Source organism: Canis lupus, chromosome 17 (genome assembly GCF_011100685.1).
Source record: "Canis lupus familiaris isolate Mischka breed German Shepherd chromosome 17, alternate assembly UU_Cfam_GSD_1.0, whole genome shotgun sequence".
Lineage (NCBI taxonomy): Eukaryota > Metazoa > Chordata > Mammalia > Carnivora > Canidae > Canis > Canis lupus.
The window spans coordinates 55,371,217-55,388,642 of NC_049238.1; the positions used below are offsets into that span (position 1 = coordinate 55,371,217).

General features: G+C 34.2%; 1 protein-coding gene across 7 annotated transcripts in view; it reads left to right on the forward strand.

The window, feature by feature from the left end:
* Positions 1-17,426, forward strand: part of MAN1A2 (mannosidase alpha class 1A member 2) — a 213,134-nt gene that overhangs the window by 146,348 nt on the left and 49,360 nt on the right. For all 7 annotated transcript variants that reach the window (XR_005372644.1, XR_005372645.1, XM_038561890.1 and 4 more), the window contains 4 exons: positions 1,602-1,717; positions 4,805-5,024; positions 10,079-10,251; positions 14,276-14,391. Coding sequence is in view for 5 of the 7 variants with exons in the window: in XM_038561890.1 (XP_038417818.1) it covers positions 1,602-1,717; positions 4,805-5,024; positions 10,079-10,251; positions 14,276-14,391 (625 nt within the window). In the remaining 2 variants the exon portion in view is untranslated. The remainder of the gene's footprint in view (positions 1-1,601; positions 1,718-4,804; positions 5,025-10,078; positions 10,252-14,275; positions 14,392-17,426) is intronic.

Sequence of the window (17,426 nt, forward strand, 5' to 3'; positions counted from 1 at the left end):
TAGTTCGTTTCCCAGAGTTAGCAGTCTTTACGTTCTGTCTCCCTTTGTGATATTTCCCACACATTTCTTCTCCCTTCCCTTCTATTCCCTTTCACTATTATTTATATTCCCCAAATGAATGAGAACATATAATGTTTGTCCTTCTCCGACTGACTTACTTCACTCAGCATAATACCCTCCAGTTCCATCCACGTTGAAGCAAATGGTGGGTCTTTGTCATTTCTAATAGCCGAGTAATATTCCATTGTATACATAAACCACATCTTCTTTATCCATTCATCTTTCGTTGGACACCGAGGCTCAGTTTTTAAAAGCGTTTGCCAATTAAATAGACAAAAATGGAACCTCATTGTTTTAATTTGCTTTTCTCTGGTCACTAATGGAGTTGAGCTTTCTTTCTTATGTTAATTACTAATTTGTGTTTATTTTTTTAATTGCTTGTCTGCTCTACAGCAGGTTTTCTTGTTTAGTTATCAGAGTTCTTTGTATAGGGCATTAATTTTTATTTCCATTATAAATGTGGCAAATATCCAATTTGATTTCTTACAATTTTATTTGCGGTAGCTTGTGCCATGTGATGCTATAAGTCTTTTCCTTTGTGGCTTCTTCATTCTGTGTTTTGCCTAAGAAGATCATCTGCTGAGGAACAGCAAACTTTTTTTATATTTTCTTCTGGAATACTTATAGTTTTGTGTTTTACTTTTAAATCACTAATCTACCACAAGTTTATTTTTGTGAGCTAAAGATGGAAATATTAATATACATTTCTCCCCAAACAGCCAATTATTCCATAAATCACCCAGCAGTCCATCCTTTCCTCACTAAAGTGGAAAACCAGTGCTAGTACTTTATGAATGATTGACAGGTCATAAAAGTGTACTGTTCTTCTTTTTGTGCAGGGTGGATGTGAGTTTTTAAGCAAAGTTTAAGAATGTAGGGTGGAGCTTATAGGAAGGAATAGAAGACAAGTGTAGGGTTGCCTTGGGAGTTAAACTGCCTTGGACAGGATTAAAAGTACAGATGGGATAGAAGAAGAATATACATAAGGCAAACATGAAGTAAGAGCTATATAAATAGCAATCTAGTGTATCAGTTCAACAGCTTATTATATTATGCAAAATCTTATTTCAAAGGAATTCTTGTTTTTTTTCTCCTTTTATATTTATTTTAATTGACTATGGCACAGAAATCACCACTTACTCCTAGAGGAAAATGGGTTGTTTTTAGTTAACATCAACTTCAAGTATATCTCATGTTTAATCTTAGACTTGTATAGTTAAAATCATTAACATATGAATGAGAATTGTTTTCACTTCTGGAAGAGTCTGGTTGTGTGACAGTGTACAAAATGTAGCTGAAGAAAACGACTCCTACATATGTGAAGTACCCCATCTAGCAGAGAGAGATTTCTGGAAAATTGGGTACACATGTAGAGGAAGGATGAGGGTGTGTTTTTACCGGACTAGATTGGAAGTATGCTGAAAGTGAGGCTGTCAGTATAGTTTTTTAATTGTTGATCAGTAATAGTCATGATAATTGAAATAGATTATTTCATTGTCTTCTCCCCCCCTCACCCCCCAATCCTTCCCTTTTTCTTACAGATCATACATCAGTTGGCGGGCTGGGAGACAGTTTTTACGAATACTTACTAAAAGCATGGTTGATGTCAGATAAAACAGACCATGAGGCGAGAAAAATGTATGATGATGCTATTGAGGTAATTCTTGTCGGAACAGTTACTTGCTTAACATTCTGAATATACAGTGTGTTTCATAGTGACCACTGAACATTTTGTGATATACCCTCATGTAGAGTTTTAGTATATTAATATAAAAGTCTTGTATTATTTTCCTTTATTGTGGTATTTTAAAGAAATTTTTGAAGAATATGTAACATTTATGAAAATTTAAATGACTTTTAGTTACTGTCTACACAGACTGGATAAACTTCTGACTTCATTCACATACATTTCCATAAACATTTCTTCTTTCAAATGACATTGAACCTACACATGGAAAGCTTTATGGATAAATAATAAGGGCAAAACACTTATCTAGTATTTTCCACACACCATGCTGTTGTAACCCCTTTTACACATATGAAATCATTTAATCTTTACTACCATTTTTCACTTGAGAACTTTATGGCACAAAGAGGTTAAGTAATTTGCTCAAGTTTGCAATCACTAGTAAGTGATGGAGCCTGGAACTGAACAGCCTGACACCAGGGCCTGTGCTTTTAACCACTTTACTGTATCATTTCATATTTATATAACATCTTACCACAATGTTGTGACAGTTTAAAACTGAAATAGGTTTCAATCTTGGAAGCACTTATATGTGATATTTCCAAGCAAAAAGTATGAAATAGAAAAGTGTGTTACCCACTTATTAAGTTGTTTTCTGATCTAGTACAAACTCATAGCCCTTTAGTAATTTTAATCAGTTTTTAAAGTTGTATTGGGGTACCTGAGTGGCTAAGTCAGTTAAGCGTCTGACTCATGATTTCCACTCAGGTCGTGATCTCAGGGACATGACATCAAGCCCCCTGTGTGACTCCGCACTGTCAAGATTCTCTTTCTCTTTGCCCCTCCTCTGCATCCCTCTCTCTCTCTCTCAAATAAATAATTTTTAAAAGTCAGTTATTAAAATTATATATTTTTAAAGTTTTATTATGTATTTTTATTGAAGTATAGTTGGTGCATAATGTTACATTAGTTTTAGGTGTATAACATGGTGATTCAGCAAGTCTTTACGTAGTGTTATGCTCACAACAGGTGTAGCCACCATCTGTCACCATACAATGCAATTACAGTACCATTGACTATATTCCCTTTATCCCTGTGACTTATTTCCATGATTAGAAGCCTGTGTCCAACTCCTCTTCACCCATTTTTCACATCCTCCCACCTTTCTCCCCTACTCTTGATATTCTTAAGTTTTGTTTTCTCTCCATTTTTCTTCATCAAAGCCGTTTGGGATTTTTAAAGAAACTCATTTAGGCTTTGTTGATTTTGTATAATTTTGTATATAACAACACCATTCTGACTATAATTGATGATCAGTGTTCAGAGTTACAGTTATCATTGTGTTTTAAAAATTAAAGCAAGGATCTTATTACCCTTTTTATAGCTTTACTTTTGGGGGAACTAATTCCCTACAGTTGTTTATAGAATGCATAAGAGTTAAACTGAAATTTGGCATATAGTGTTTAGTTCATTGTAGGCATTCAGTTAAATTTTGTTTTTAATATTTTACTTATTCATGAGAGACACAGAGAGAGAGGCAGAGATACAGGCAGAGGGAGAAGCAAGTTCCCTGCAGGGAGCTCAATGTGGGACTCAATCCCAGGACCCCAGGATCATGACCTGAGCCGAAGGCAGACACTCAACCACTGAGCCCCCTGGGCATCCCTCAATAAATGTTTCCTGAGTAGCCATCTTTTGAGTGCCTTACATGCTAGATGCCATGAGGCCCACAAAAGATGAAAAACATTGTCCTTGCACTCGGAAAACTAATCTTTACATTTGCCCTTCAGCATATTATGATTAAAACAATAACGAAAACTTACAGATCAGTGGTAGGTCCCGTATTTTGCTTATTACCCCTTCCTTACTCCCCTGACAGCCCAAATACAAGTACCTACCATTTATTTACAAAATGACTTCTTTTTTTTTTTTTTATATACAAAATGACTTCTTAACTAAACACTTATTGACTGCATGCTACACTTTAGGCCTTATGGAGTATAAAATGATGAATGAGGCATAATTCTCAGAATTCTGTAAAACAGACGTTATCACTATAAGGAATGCACAGTAAATTTTTCCAAAGCTGTTTGTTACTGAACTTGTCAGAGAAATAACACACAAAAATGTGGGTTCTTATTCCTCCTTATTGTCAGAAAAGTGTAGTCTCTAATCATATATAATACTTTCCACCTTTTTATGAAAGAACTAAATGCAATTTCTTATGCTTTTCCATGGAATGATCTCTAAAGGTAGAGAAGTAATTGATAGCCCCTCTTAGCAAAGTCTGTGAGAACATAGTCCAAAGGAACAAAGCTTTTAAAAATCTCATTTTTAAAGTTAAATGTAGTTGTTGGACTCTACTTTGTGTTACATTCAAATTTAATATAAAATATTTCTCTTCATCCCCACATCTTTTGAGTAACATTGACATTCCAGGAAGATGGACTGTGTTTATCACGTGGCCTCTCCTAGCCATAGCACAGCAACATGTGAGGAGTTAAGCTTGAACTTCTAACTACTTATGTAAGCTTTGTAACATACAAGATGTACTTTGACAAGAGGTATAGTTACATGGAAAAGAAGAAACCATTTTAACTAATTACCCAAGCCATATTTTTTGGATTAATTTAGATTCTTCTTCAATTTTATTGAATGAGATAGGAAATAAATTGATAGAGCCTTTTAGGTTATATGTTGTCATCATGATCTCATTTGATTGCTATGAATTCCATTTAGCTCTAGAATAAAAACCCTGTAATATTGGTAGTGTTCTGTCTTTAGGCCAGTCTTCCCTCTCCTACCTTGTCTCTGTTGTGATGGTGATGGGGTGAGGTATTCATTCAAGACCCTATGTGACTTGGCTATTCTCTAAAACTTACTTACTGCAAATTAACTCTTCCAGTTTGGGTAGGTTACTGATCTGTAGAATATTATATTACTAAGATTTTATGATAGCTAGAAGGATGTAGTAAGTTTGAATAGCTAGAAGGATGTAGTAAGTTTGAATACCAACACTTTGCTTCTAAAAATTTGAATATCTACTCTTTCTTGTAGGCTATAGAGAAACATCTTATTAAGAAGTCCCGAGGAGGTCTCACCTTTATTGGAGAATGGAAAAATGGGCACTTGGAAAAGAAGATGGGGCACTTGGCCTGTTTTGCTGGGGGAATGTTTGCACTGGGAGCAGATGGTTCCAGAATGGATAAAGCTGGTCATTATTTAGAGCTAGGGGCAGAAATTGCACGTACATGTCATGAGTCATATGACAGAACTGGTAAGAGTATTAATAACACTAACTACTTAGACTAAAAGAACCTCTAAGTTAAAAATATGTTTAGTAATTAGAAGGAAAATATATAGATATTTAAGATAGATTGCTCTGCATTAGAGTAAATAATAAGAGAGTAAATCATTTTCTTAAGAACTTGAATTTTAATTCTGAAAATGTGTTCCTGTGTCATTTTTAAAAATTATTCTGAGTTTACTGATTTTGTTAATAAAGATTTTGAAGGAATTGTTTTAATGATGAAAGACAGGATTTTTGAGGATGTATGAGATGACATTATTTATTTTAATATAGTAAGAATCCATTTTAGCCATTCATTTTAGCTTCTGTAAAACTACTTAAATGAACACAGAATTGACTGATTTAGGTTACTGCCTTGCATCTTCTCTTGTAAAAATAAGAATGACCAAAAGATAATAGTAGTTATATTGAATGTATAGTTGGTATCTAGGTAATTAGTAGTCTCTTAGCTCACCAATAATTTTTTAATTTGTGGTACCTGCCTCTTAAAAAGATCCTCTAATGTTGCTTTAGGCAAATATGTAATATTTCTGGGCTTCAATGTCCTTACCCAGAAAATGAGATGGTTCTTAAGGATGAAAAAAATTGGTCCTCAGAGGTGAAAAATATTTTTTAATATGTATTCTAATATAGTCATATATAGACAAACAATGTATATTATTAAAATTTCATGGAGAGAGAAGGCTGTTAGGTTTTCTAAAAAGCCTGAAAAAGGATTGTGAAATACTGAAGTAGACCTTTCAAGATTTTTTTCTGGTTAGAAATGTGTTTCTATATGGAATAATGGAAAATGAGTTCCCAGAAGGACTAAAAATTAGGAAGTTTTTTTTTGTGATTTTGGAAGTTGAATTGTTGCTAATATGAAATAACTGAATTTCCATTTTAGGATTACTTGCCATCAGGTACCATGACACAGATACGACCAGCTTAAAATTTATCCTAGTTCATCTAAGTTCATAAATCTGTCAGGTTATTTTTATATAATAAGGAATTGAACTTATGATGAAATTGACCTTTCAGGTCCCTCAGTAACTAAGGGATTTCATTTCTTGATAAAATACAACTAAGCAGATGTTATTTTAGAGTTAGCATATAGTATGTATAAAGTTGGTGATCTAATTATAAGTAGAAGCTAAATTATATTATCATGGTGACTATATAGAGTATCAAATATATATTTAAAATACAGCCAAAATTAGTAAAACCTTGAGGATCAGAATGGATATTCAGAATGTGTACTAGGACCCATGATAATAAAACTTGTGATGCAGATTTTGACCACAAATGAAATAATGTAAAATAGTAGGATTTCATGCAGCAGACATATTAAAAAATATGATATATTGTTAATATAATTAATTATTCACTCCATTAAACATGGAGCACCAATGATGTGCCAAGCATTACGCTGGATGCTTACAGATGAAAGTGTTAATAGGACATATCCCCTACTTTTGAGAAATTCATAGAATACCAGAGTTATGAGCAGACTCCTTGACTGTCACATTTCATAGAGACATTGCTGATACTGGTATGAAATACTGTGATACTGTAGAAAGGACATGTGGACTAGGATTAAAAAAATCCCATATTCCACTATTTATTATCTCTGAACCTTAGGCAAATCATTTAACCTAAGTCTCTGGTCCTCCATCTGCAAAAAACTCATAATAATACCTATCCTGTCTTCCTCAGTATGTTGTTGTGAGCATAAGTGAAAGTTTAAACAATCCAGTCTGTGTTGCATTTATACTGTTTCTGATGGTTACTCTCACATGGCAAGTCGGTGAACCTGTGACCCTCCTTGCCATGATATGTCCCAAAAGATTACCATTTGATTTGTGTGCTGTATTTTGAAGTCTTTCTCTTTAATCTCAGCTTAGATCCTCTAATCAAAAGGTACAATCCTAGTGTTGCTTCTGCCCCACTTGGTTATTATATCTTGTGTTTAGGTATAGCTGTGCTATAATTTTTTGGCCAGCTTGTTTAAAAATATCCATTCACTTTTTAGCAATTATTCCAGCTAAATTCATATGATGAGAACTTTGGAATTTCACTTTCATTTGTCACTGGAATTAGAATTAACATTAATAATCTTCATATATTTTACCTTATTGATGAACATGGCCTCATCATGGCCTAATTTAGCTAGGAATAATTTGTAGGAAATATTGCTGAATCTGTTCATGAAACTAAGTAACTCAATGTACTTTTAGACATTATTGTATCTACATGGGAAGCTAGTTGATACCTTGTTTTAGTTTATTCTGAAGTATAATGCAGAATTGGAGCCAAACAAGATCTTAGACTTCTAAAATATAGTACTGGTCTTTTTCTGGGTTTCTAGATCTTTTTTAAAAAAAGTATCGAACCTGAATAAAATAATGACTGTTATTTAATTTAATTTACTTCTTATTAAAGTTGCATAAGATTTTCCCTAGACCATGTGCTATTACATTTAGGGGAAATTTTAATGTTTAGATACATAGAACTTATTCAATGGACAAAAGATACATTGGACATGGATTTTGGACCTACTTTAAGAGTTTCTACAAGTATTTTTTTCCTTAAAAGAAAGTTAATATGAGGGAAATAGTTTAAGTTCTTTCCTTACTGTTAGCTTACTGAAACTATAGTCAACTTGCCTGTCCCAGAATATTCCTTATGCTTTTTTATCTTTTGTTAAATTTCTTTTTGTTGACCTGAGTGTATGCTTATTTTTCCCATCTCTACAGATTCTACCTATATGGAGGACTCCTATGACTTGCAAATTAATTTATACTTTCTTTAAAATGTATCTTTTACTGTCTTATTGACCTTTGTCACATTTGATATTTTATTTTGATTTTTTTATTTGTGCATGTCTCTTTCCTTTGCCTACATTAAATGATTTTTGCATACTCTTAGAGTTCTTTTTACCTAGGCACTAAATTATTTATAGTTTCAACTCAATTTTTGCTTGTTGGATTAGTTTCCTTTTAGAAATGAAGTATCAAATGTAAATAGGAAATTTAAGATAGAAAATAGAAATTACAAAATAGATTAAGAAATTACTTTTTTACATTTCTTAAAGGAGCATCTATGAAATAATGCCCTCAGAAAAATGAAACCAGTCATTTGACCAGCTTAATGGATGTAATTGGTATATAATTTAGGCTTGTGTGTTTTTATATACCAACTCTTCACAAAACATATATGTTCTCTTTTTGTTGTGTTTTATTTGTGAAGTTATGAATAACATTAAGTGAGATATAATTTTTAGTAGAAGTTTAAACTATTAGTTCCATGCAGCCAATTTCTACTTCCAGTTCAGGCAATATTATCATTATAGAAGTTATTATCTAATTTTTTTATTTTTTATTATCTAAAGATAGCCTTAAGATTAGCATTTGAGAACTCCCTATGATCACCTGGCACTCATTCTTTGAGAAAGGAAAAACATAAGAAATTCAGATAAAATGACTTCTTGTACTTTTTCATTGGATTGCCATGATCTCAGTGCTTATGATGTTTGACTTCTATCATCACTTTAGAAGCATTTATTAAATGCCAAATGCTATTTGGTCAAATGCTATTTGGTCTGACCTTGTCACTAAACTCGATAGAAGTTGTCTAACAAAAAATGTTGATGATTTGTTGGTTAATCCTAACCTCAACTCCCATTGAGGAGCTGGTCAAAGCTTTATGTGCACACAGTTTTGCGCCCAATTTCATAGCTTGCTTGGACAGAACATGGTCTTCTTCCAGAGCCTACCACAGACTTATGACCCTCAGGTTGAAAATCTTCTGCTTGGGTTCTGCTTTAGTTCTCAAAGACTTAGCAGTAAACTATTCTGGATCACATGTTTTGCTTTCAATAGAACTAGCTATGATTGGTGCAGTGTTTTTGATTTTATGTTTTTTCTTGGGGTTGGTAGTTGATGAGAAAGCCCTTATTTTCACATTTATGTATGATTATTTAGAGCTTACGGTGTCTCCCTTGTAATGCTGAAATTTGGCTACAGCAACACGTCTTGCCAACAACAATGCATGATTCTGTTTATGGTCTACCAGCATTATATTCTTATTTCACCTTTTCTTTTCTGAGGAAATATAAAAATGTCTGGAATTTTTTAAAAGAGGTTATAGACATTGAAACTATTTGCCACTAGTAAAAGGAAAGAAATATGGCAGCTGAGACTAGTAATTGTTTGTGAGTCCAACATCCCAGTGGAAGAGGACTTTATATTGACAGATCTGGGTACTCGGTGTGATTAGAAAGAGGTTACTAAAAAGAATTTCATATAGTGCTGTATTCTAGCCTGAATGGAAATCATATCATTCAAAAAATATTATGTAGTGTTAAAATATAGGTATAATGGCCCTATTTTATTCAAACTAATAAATGGGCAGTACTGATAATTCTTGGTGATGGTAGTTTGAATCTCTTCTTGCTATATATACACAGAGGCTATAGGAGAAAAGAGTTTATTTTTACAACTGACTTAAATTTGAAAATATATTGCTTTTTATATACTCTAGGATGCTTAAAAAAAGTGTATAATCCACACCTGAATCTAATTCAAGATCCTAGCTCTAAAATGTTTTCTTACATTTATGTGTTATATTAAAAGGACTTTAAAATTGTCCTGACTAAAAAAATAATTCTGCACAGTACAATTATCTGTCTCATTTTATTTTGGAACAAAACAGAATATGTAATGTGTTTATGTCTAGCTTTGCATTTGTTGCCAGAGGATTACTAGACTCTTGTCAGTATGGTTGGATTTAGCAGTATATTGATGTACATTATGTATGAGAAGTATTTCATGTCAGGATAGTAAGAATATTTATAAGTCTATTATAAGAAAACCAAATGTGGATCTTTTAAAGTCACTGATTTTGCAAAACAGCAACAATAAATATAAAACAAAATTAACATAACTTTACATTATACCCCATTCTTTCAGGGAAAAAAGCAGCTCTGGTGAACAAACACAAATGGTTTTTTATGCTCATTTGTTTCTTTTGTCATGTTACAGCATTAAAGCTGGGTCCTGAATCATTCAAGTTTGATGGTGCAGTAGAGGCTGTGGCAGTCCGGCAGGCTGAAAAGTATTACATCCTCCGTCCAGAAGTAATTGAAACCTATTGGTACCTATGGAGATTCACTCATGATCCAAGATATAGGCAATGGGGCTGGGAAGCAGCACTGGTAAATAAGCCAATATTTCTTATATGCAAGAGTATTAAATCAAGCCTTCCTGTAGTACCGTATGTCCTCATCCATGTTACCTCATGTTTAGTAATTATAGTGCTACTTTCATTTATCTGATGGAAAAACTCTGTTACTCAATTTAAATTTGTTTGCTTTTTTTTTTTAAGATTTTATTTATTTATTTCAGAGAGAGGGGGACAGCATGAGCAAGGGAGGGGCAGAGGGAGATGGAGAAGCAGAGTCCCTGCTGAGCCTGGAGCACATACATCCCAGACTCAATTCCAGGACCAAGATCATGGGCTAAACTCAGACGTTCAACTAACTGAGCCACCCAGACACCCCTCAGTTTAAGTTACTTAAGCAGTAGAAGTAAACCTTAGAATCAGCTTAGTTCTTGATTAAAATTACTTTCCTACTGGTGTTCACTCCTTTTTCTTCTTGAATAACTATAAGAAGTCATTTAAAAGGCATTATGGGTTTCAGTATGATTATACAGTTTCTGTACTTGCCAATTAAGGCTTAACCTCTGGGGGGAAAAACCCAACATTTTAAGACTGTCCAGACTCACAGCTTGGGTAGATTACCCACTATTCACTTCAGTTTGTATTCTAAGTAGTTTCTTAGTGGACCATCATAAGAAGAATCAGTGAATTGTTAAAATTTTTCCAGATTGAAAGACTCTTTATTTACTTACCTATTTATGAGAATTGTTAATGGTTAGTAAAGAAGGCCAGTGGTTTATTCTTAAAATACTAGCTAGCCTTTCAGAGAACACTGTGGCTATCAGTACCTGGTGAGGAAGAAAAATATTAGTCTTCTCATGAAAGTATATCTTATTCCCAGGAGTGAATGTTTTATTCTTTGAGATATACTAATTATGATAAATAGCACTAATTATGATGAATATTCATATTCCAGTTGTTTAACTTAAGCTTGCAGGCTAGATAGAATGATGACATTCTAGGTTAAGATAAATAGTGTTAATAAATTGCTTAGGTAAGAATGTGCAGGATACATTTTAGGGCAGAATGTAGACCAGTTTATGGAGAAAGAAGGTTTCACAGTGGCAACCAGAGGGAGTGAAGTTTGGAACCATTAGGTAGATGATCTTACATGCCAGATCATGGGGTGTGTATTTTACTCAGTGGTTCAAGAATAACTCCGCACACACAAATACACAAAATAGACACCTCTCTGAGTTACTGCATAAGTGTTTCTCATACAGGAGGTGGATATAGAAAGTCTTTTGCCTATCAGAAAAGCCTGTCACATCATCATTTTCCTTACCATCTCCTGCTCACCAAGACTCCCTAACTTGAAGAGTGCATTCTAGGACTACTAAAGGTTTTTCTAAGGGAAAAGAGCCACTGAAGACTTTTTAGTGGAAGTAACCAAGCAAAGGCTTCGATTATAAGCTGCAGATTGCTGGGTTTTGGAGGCCGCTACCAGTGATGTAGAAATAGTTTGATAAAGACCTGAACTATGGTGAGGACACTTCTATGTCATTTGTCATTCAGACCTAGATAGTCCTTGTGGAGTTTAACAAAAAGAGAATGTTAATGGAAGCAAAGTGGTTACATAGAACAGAAATAGATGCCGTCATTTGTTGAGGCTGCTTTCCCTGGCCTCTTGGTTCCAGAAATGGGAATATAACTGCTAGTGAACTTCTCTTTGCAGGGACCTGCGATGGTCATTGTTGTCACAGTGGTTCAGGGATAGGACACACACACACTTCGTTCGGTTGGTAGCAGTGGCTAGCCAATGCTATGTACATTAAGCAGTATTTTATATATAAGATATAGGTAAAGTAACCCTGCAATAGATCTGAATTGAATGTCCCCTTATATTTAATGATTCTTATTCAGAGGAATAAGGAAAATATATCTGAATCGTGGTCAGCAGGGTGAAGATTGGTGACGGAAAAATGTCCTCTCAGTGAGAAATACTGTGGGATAATCTATCCTTTTCCTAAGGTTCTTTTTTCCTGTGCACCTTCTTAAAGTATGACCCTACTCTATTAAAAAGAGGTTTCACAAGCTCAAGCTTTAACCTAAATCTGTCCTGAATAACAGATGTTAGATTTTTGTTTCTATAGTGTAGATACACAGATACACAGACTCAGAGTATAAAGGACAAGTTGGGCTCCATGCTAGGTGTGGAGTCTAAAAAAAAAAAAAAACTTAAAAAAATCTACAAAGAACATAAACTGAAATAATTATACTTTAAAGTCAAATTTCAGAAGTATGCCGTGATGAGGGGAAGGTGGAGACAAAAGAGGAAGACTCACATCTTAAATAAAAGTGACTTTCTTGTCTATCATGTTGGGTGTGAAGAAGGTGGAGGGAAGACAAGCTGAAACAGAAGAACAGTATCTTGTATGTCTTCCGTAGCTTAGGTATTCCCTTCACATATATATTTGCATGAAAACTTGCCTTCAAGAAATGACTCTAAATGGCTTAAAAATCAGTCATGCCTCCCTGCTATTTTCTCAGTATCCTTAAACTACTCTGATAGTTTCCTGGTGGTGAAGACGTATAATCATTGCACAGAACATGACATTTAAGAACTCTTGAATTCAAAATATGTTTAAAATATTTAGATAGAGAAGGGTGCCTGGGTGGCTCAGTGGGTTGAGCAGCCAACTCTTGATTTTAGCTCAGGTCATAATCTTAGGGTCCTGAGATCGAGCCCTGTGTGAGGCTCCACGCTCAGCAAGGAGTCACTCCCTCTCTCTCTCTGTTCCTTCCTCTGTGTACACACATGCACATGTGCTTTCTCTTTCTCTGTCTCTCTCAAATAAGTAAATCTTTAGAAAAAATTTAGAGAAAAGTACCAATCTCTTTGGTAAGAAGATTTTTAAAACCCAGCTATAGTAAAAATGGAACTATATAAAACTGAACAGCTTGATTAAATTAAAACTTTCTGTGTTAATTAGCTTTTCGTTAGGAGGAAGACCAGAAGAGTAAAAAAGATAGCAAGATTAGGAACAAGAAGCCATGGCAGTAATGATTAAATAAATGATTAAATACCATCATTAGACAGTATCTCAGGATTAGGTAGACTAGAGAAAAAAATCACATGTGATTCAACTTCTTGCGAGTGGCTTAATTTTGGAGTGTGATATGCCTGCATAAGCAGGGTATTTGCTTACTTTGAATTAAAAACAGAGTTTTGAATGGGTTCCATTTGATTCAGTATATTTTATTTAGACGTGTTCAAATTTGCAAGAACAGATATAAATTAAGAATTTTAGCTCCCACTTGAGAAGGAGAGCACAGTAGTTAATAATAATGTGGAGCAAATGACTCTTGGCCTTAGTTTTCCCATCTGAGAAATAGAGACTATTAAGACAACCTCATGGGTTGTTGGAAGATTTAAACATTGATACATGTGAAGCCCTTAAAAGAGCCTTCAGCACATAGCAAAGACTTCATAATGGGTAGCTCTTAATATTGTAATTATTATTGTAGTAGGTATGTGGTGGGTACTTCCTGCCAGTTGGTACCACCTGTAATGCCTAAGTCCTGGAATTGTAATACATTGTCTATCATACAGTATGTTTGCAGTAAATATTACCTCATTATTATTACTAAGGAAAGCACCTAGGTAATGGTTTTTTTAAAAGCATGTTTTGAATTTTTTATCCTTAGAATTGAAAAGATTGCCTTTAAAATTTAATTCAAACTGACCTCCCCTGATGTGTCAAAATTAATGAGATTTTATTGTGCCAAACAAGTCTCTAAATCAGCATAAATAGCCTAAATTTGACTTTCCCAAGTGAGAAAAATGTAGGATGTTTTTTAAAGGAGTAAAGAATTTGGGAGAGGAGAAAGTTCCACAGAAAACAGGATACCTCAGTTAATTTTTCCAGTGTGAGAATATTTCCATTTGATAATAAATCTTACTCTTAACCTGTCAAATTCTCAGACAGATCTTTGTGAACTTTTGACTGATTCCTTAATTTATCCTTCAAAACTTGAAATTCATTGGAATTGATTCCTTTGTCTGATCTCTTTCATAGGCTATTGAAAAGTATTGCCGAGTAAGTGGTGGATTTTCTGGGGTGAAGGATGTGTATTCCTCTACTCCTACACATGATGATGTACAGCAGAGCTTCTTTCTTGCTGAAACATTAAAGTAAGTAGATGCCTTTAAAAAATTTTATTGTAGGCTGGTTTTGCTGTATGATCACTACAATGATGAATTATGACTATGTAATATGTTACACCAGATTTTATTACAAATATCTTTTTATGTAATTGGGTCTTAAATTTTTAACTGCATCTCAAGAAGAAGGACCTTAACCATGAGGTAGATTATTTTGTCAAATAAGAGTTTAATACCTTTGTTCTTGGCTCTGGGGTGTGCATTAGAATCTCCTGGGAGACTCCTAAATACATAGATCACTGGGCCATATCCAGAGAGTTTCTGATTCGGCAGGTCTAGGGTGAAACCTGAGAATTTGCATTTCTGACAAACTCTCAGCAAATACTGGTGATTCCGGTCCTGGGACCATACCTGAACTCCCTGCTCTAGCTAATGAAATGAGTTCCGAATAATCATGGAATTTTGATGGTGCTACAGGGTATGTGACCATAGTCATCTACTCTCCCTGTGAGGTTTCCTATAAAGATACATATAAAAGGAAGAGTGGAAAAGACAGGTATTATTTGAGCTTATACTCAGAACTCCAGGCAGAGCTCTATAAACTGTCCTGGAAGAAGGTGGTGACCTGAAATGTGTCCTCTTCCATAAGGATGTACAAAGTAAATATCTTTTGATACTTTCTCTTAAATTTCATATTTCTATTTCCTGTCTATACCTAAATGCCTCATAAACCATTACGTCATTTGTTCAAAAAAAAGTTTATTTCCAGGCATTGTTCAGGTTTACTTGGGGGACATATCAGTAGATAAAAAAGCCCAAACCCCTACTCTCTTGCAGTCCATATTCTAGTATACTCATAGCTTACATCTTGGAACATTAAAATTGAAATGTATGTATCTCAAACTAGGTTTGTTAACCTAAATGACTATCTTATTCCAATTTTTCTTTTATATTATCCCTAGTACTCTTCTTTTCCCATCTTTTCAGCTTCCATTATAAAGTTATTTCTTTTTTCTTAATATATCACTAAGTCTTTATGATTCCTGTTACACTTTCTTTATTTTGCCCCCTCCTTTCCGTATCTGTGACTGACCCTAACCCAGGCCTTTTGTTGCTGCTCATGGTTTAGAACACCTGCTTGGTAGTTAGTCCCAGGACTCTGGTCACCCCTTACCCCTTGTTGGACTCGTCCTGTGTGGGTAGGCTAAGATCATGTGAGACAGTGCTGGGCGCAGAGGTAAGACCATAGCAGCTTGAGTTACACCCTAGCTGGACGAGCATGGCAAAACAAGACTTTTTTGCCTTCAGTTTTCATATTCATAAACTGTGGAATTTGACCCAAATTATGTAAGATCTCTTGCTTTTTTTAGACCAGGAAAATTGTAAGGCTAGCGCAATGAATGTTTGTGTATCCTTCACCTAAATTCACCAATTGTCAATTTCTACCATAGTCCTCTGCCTCTGTGTATATATGTCTGCATATATATACACATACACACAGGGTGAAACCTAACATACACACAGTTTTATTGTTTTGAAAAAATTAGTTTATTTATGCACTGTAATTTGAGAGTTACCAGCATTCTGATACTTAAGAGAAAGGGGAATAATCCTACATAACCACAGTCCAGTTATCACATCTGTGAAACTTAACATTCATATAATATTGTTGTTTAATATATAACCTACTTTTAGATTTCTCAGTTCTAATAATGTACCTACAACTATTTATTTTTAATTCTAGTCTAGGATCCAATAAAGGATGATTGTTGCGTTTGGATGTTATATTTCTTTAGTTTTTTATAAGCTAGAGCAAAGTGTTCTTGTTTTGCTTCCATGGCTTATGATATTGACATAAGTATTCAGACTAGTTACTCTGGAGAATGTTTCTCAGTTTAGATATTTGTGATTGTTTCCTCATGATTGGTTTTAGGTTAAGGATTTTTGGTATGATTATTGCATAGATGATGTGTCCTCATTGCATCTTCTAAAGAGGTTAGCCCATTACTGGTGACTCTTAAGTTTGATCATAAGGTTAGATTTGATTACAAGGTCATGTAAAGAATCTAATTTCTTTTTGTAAGTAATAAGTGGTCTGTGGAGTGATAACTCCCAGACTGGGTGAATATCCTTTTTCCAACTGTCTTTCATCCAGTATTGTTAGCATCTTGCTCAATGAACTATTATTGTAGTAGTGGTAAAATGCTATTTTGAGGCTTCTTCTAGTCTGAAAAAGAAATTATTTTCAATATTTATTATAACCATTTTCTTCATGTCACTCTCCTCAAAAAGCTGCAGTGATTCATTCATCTCTAGCTTCATTTCTTCTCTCTTTTACCTTTTTATCTTTTACCATTTTATCTCTCTTTTAAGATTCTGTCCTTAAATTAAGCTAATCTATAGTGAAAGTTAATTTAATTCTCAAATTCTTCATTAGTATAAACCTTGAGCACTTTAGTACATGGGATAGTGTTGTAAATATGTGCCATGCTGCCTTTCCCTTTCCAGTACGTATATGGAATATCACCAGATCTCCAGTTGACCTTCATACTTTTCACTCCTGAGTTCAGGAAGAACCCTTTTGAACATAGCACTCTAGGCAACGTGTGTGTGTGTGTGTGTGTGTGTGTGTGTGTGTGTGTGTACATATGTGTATATATATAAAATTGCTCATAATACTTAACCTTCAGGAAAACATATATGCCTTTGGGTCAATAAAAATGAAAAAAGTAAGTAATTATACAGTTAATTGTAACAAAATCTAGGCTAAGGAAATTCTCACAGTTGAGTACTACATTCAGCACTGAGCTTCCTAGTAGCCTAAGCAAAAAGGAAGCATCTTGTTCAGTGTCATTCTCATCTTTGTGAGTTGGGAGAACACATTTACCTTAACAAATGAGACAAAAGTTTTTCTTACTGCTAAATTATAAGATGACTTAATTTGATAGCTCATTATTAAAGATTGAACTATTAGACAAAGCACATAAAAATGCCCTTTTTATAAGTCAAAAAGCGTTGAACACTGGCAATTTTACATGGTTCACCCTAGTACATAATGGCAGTTG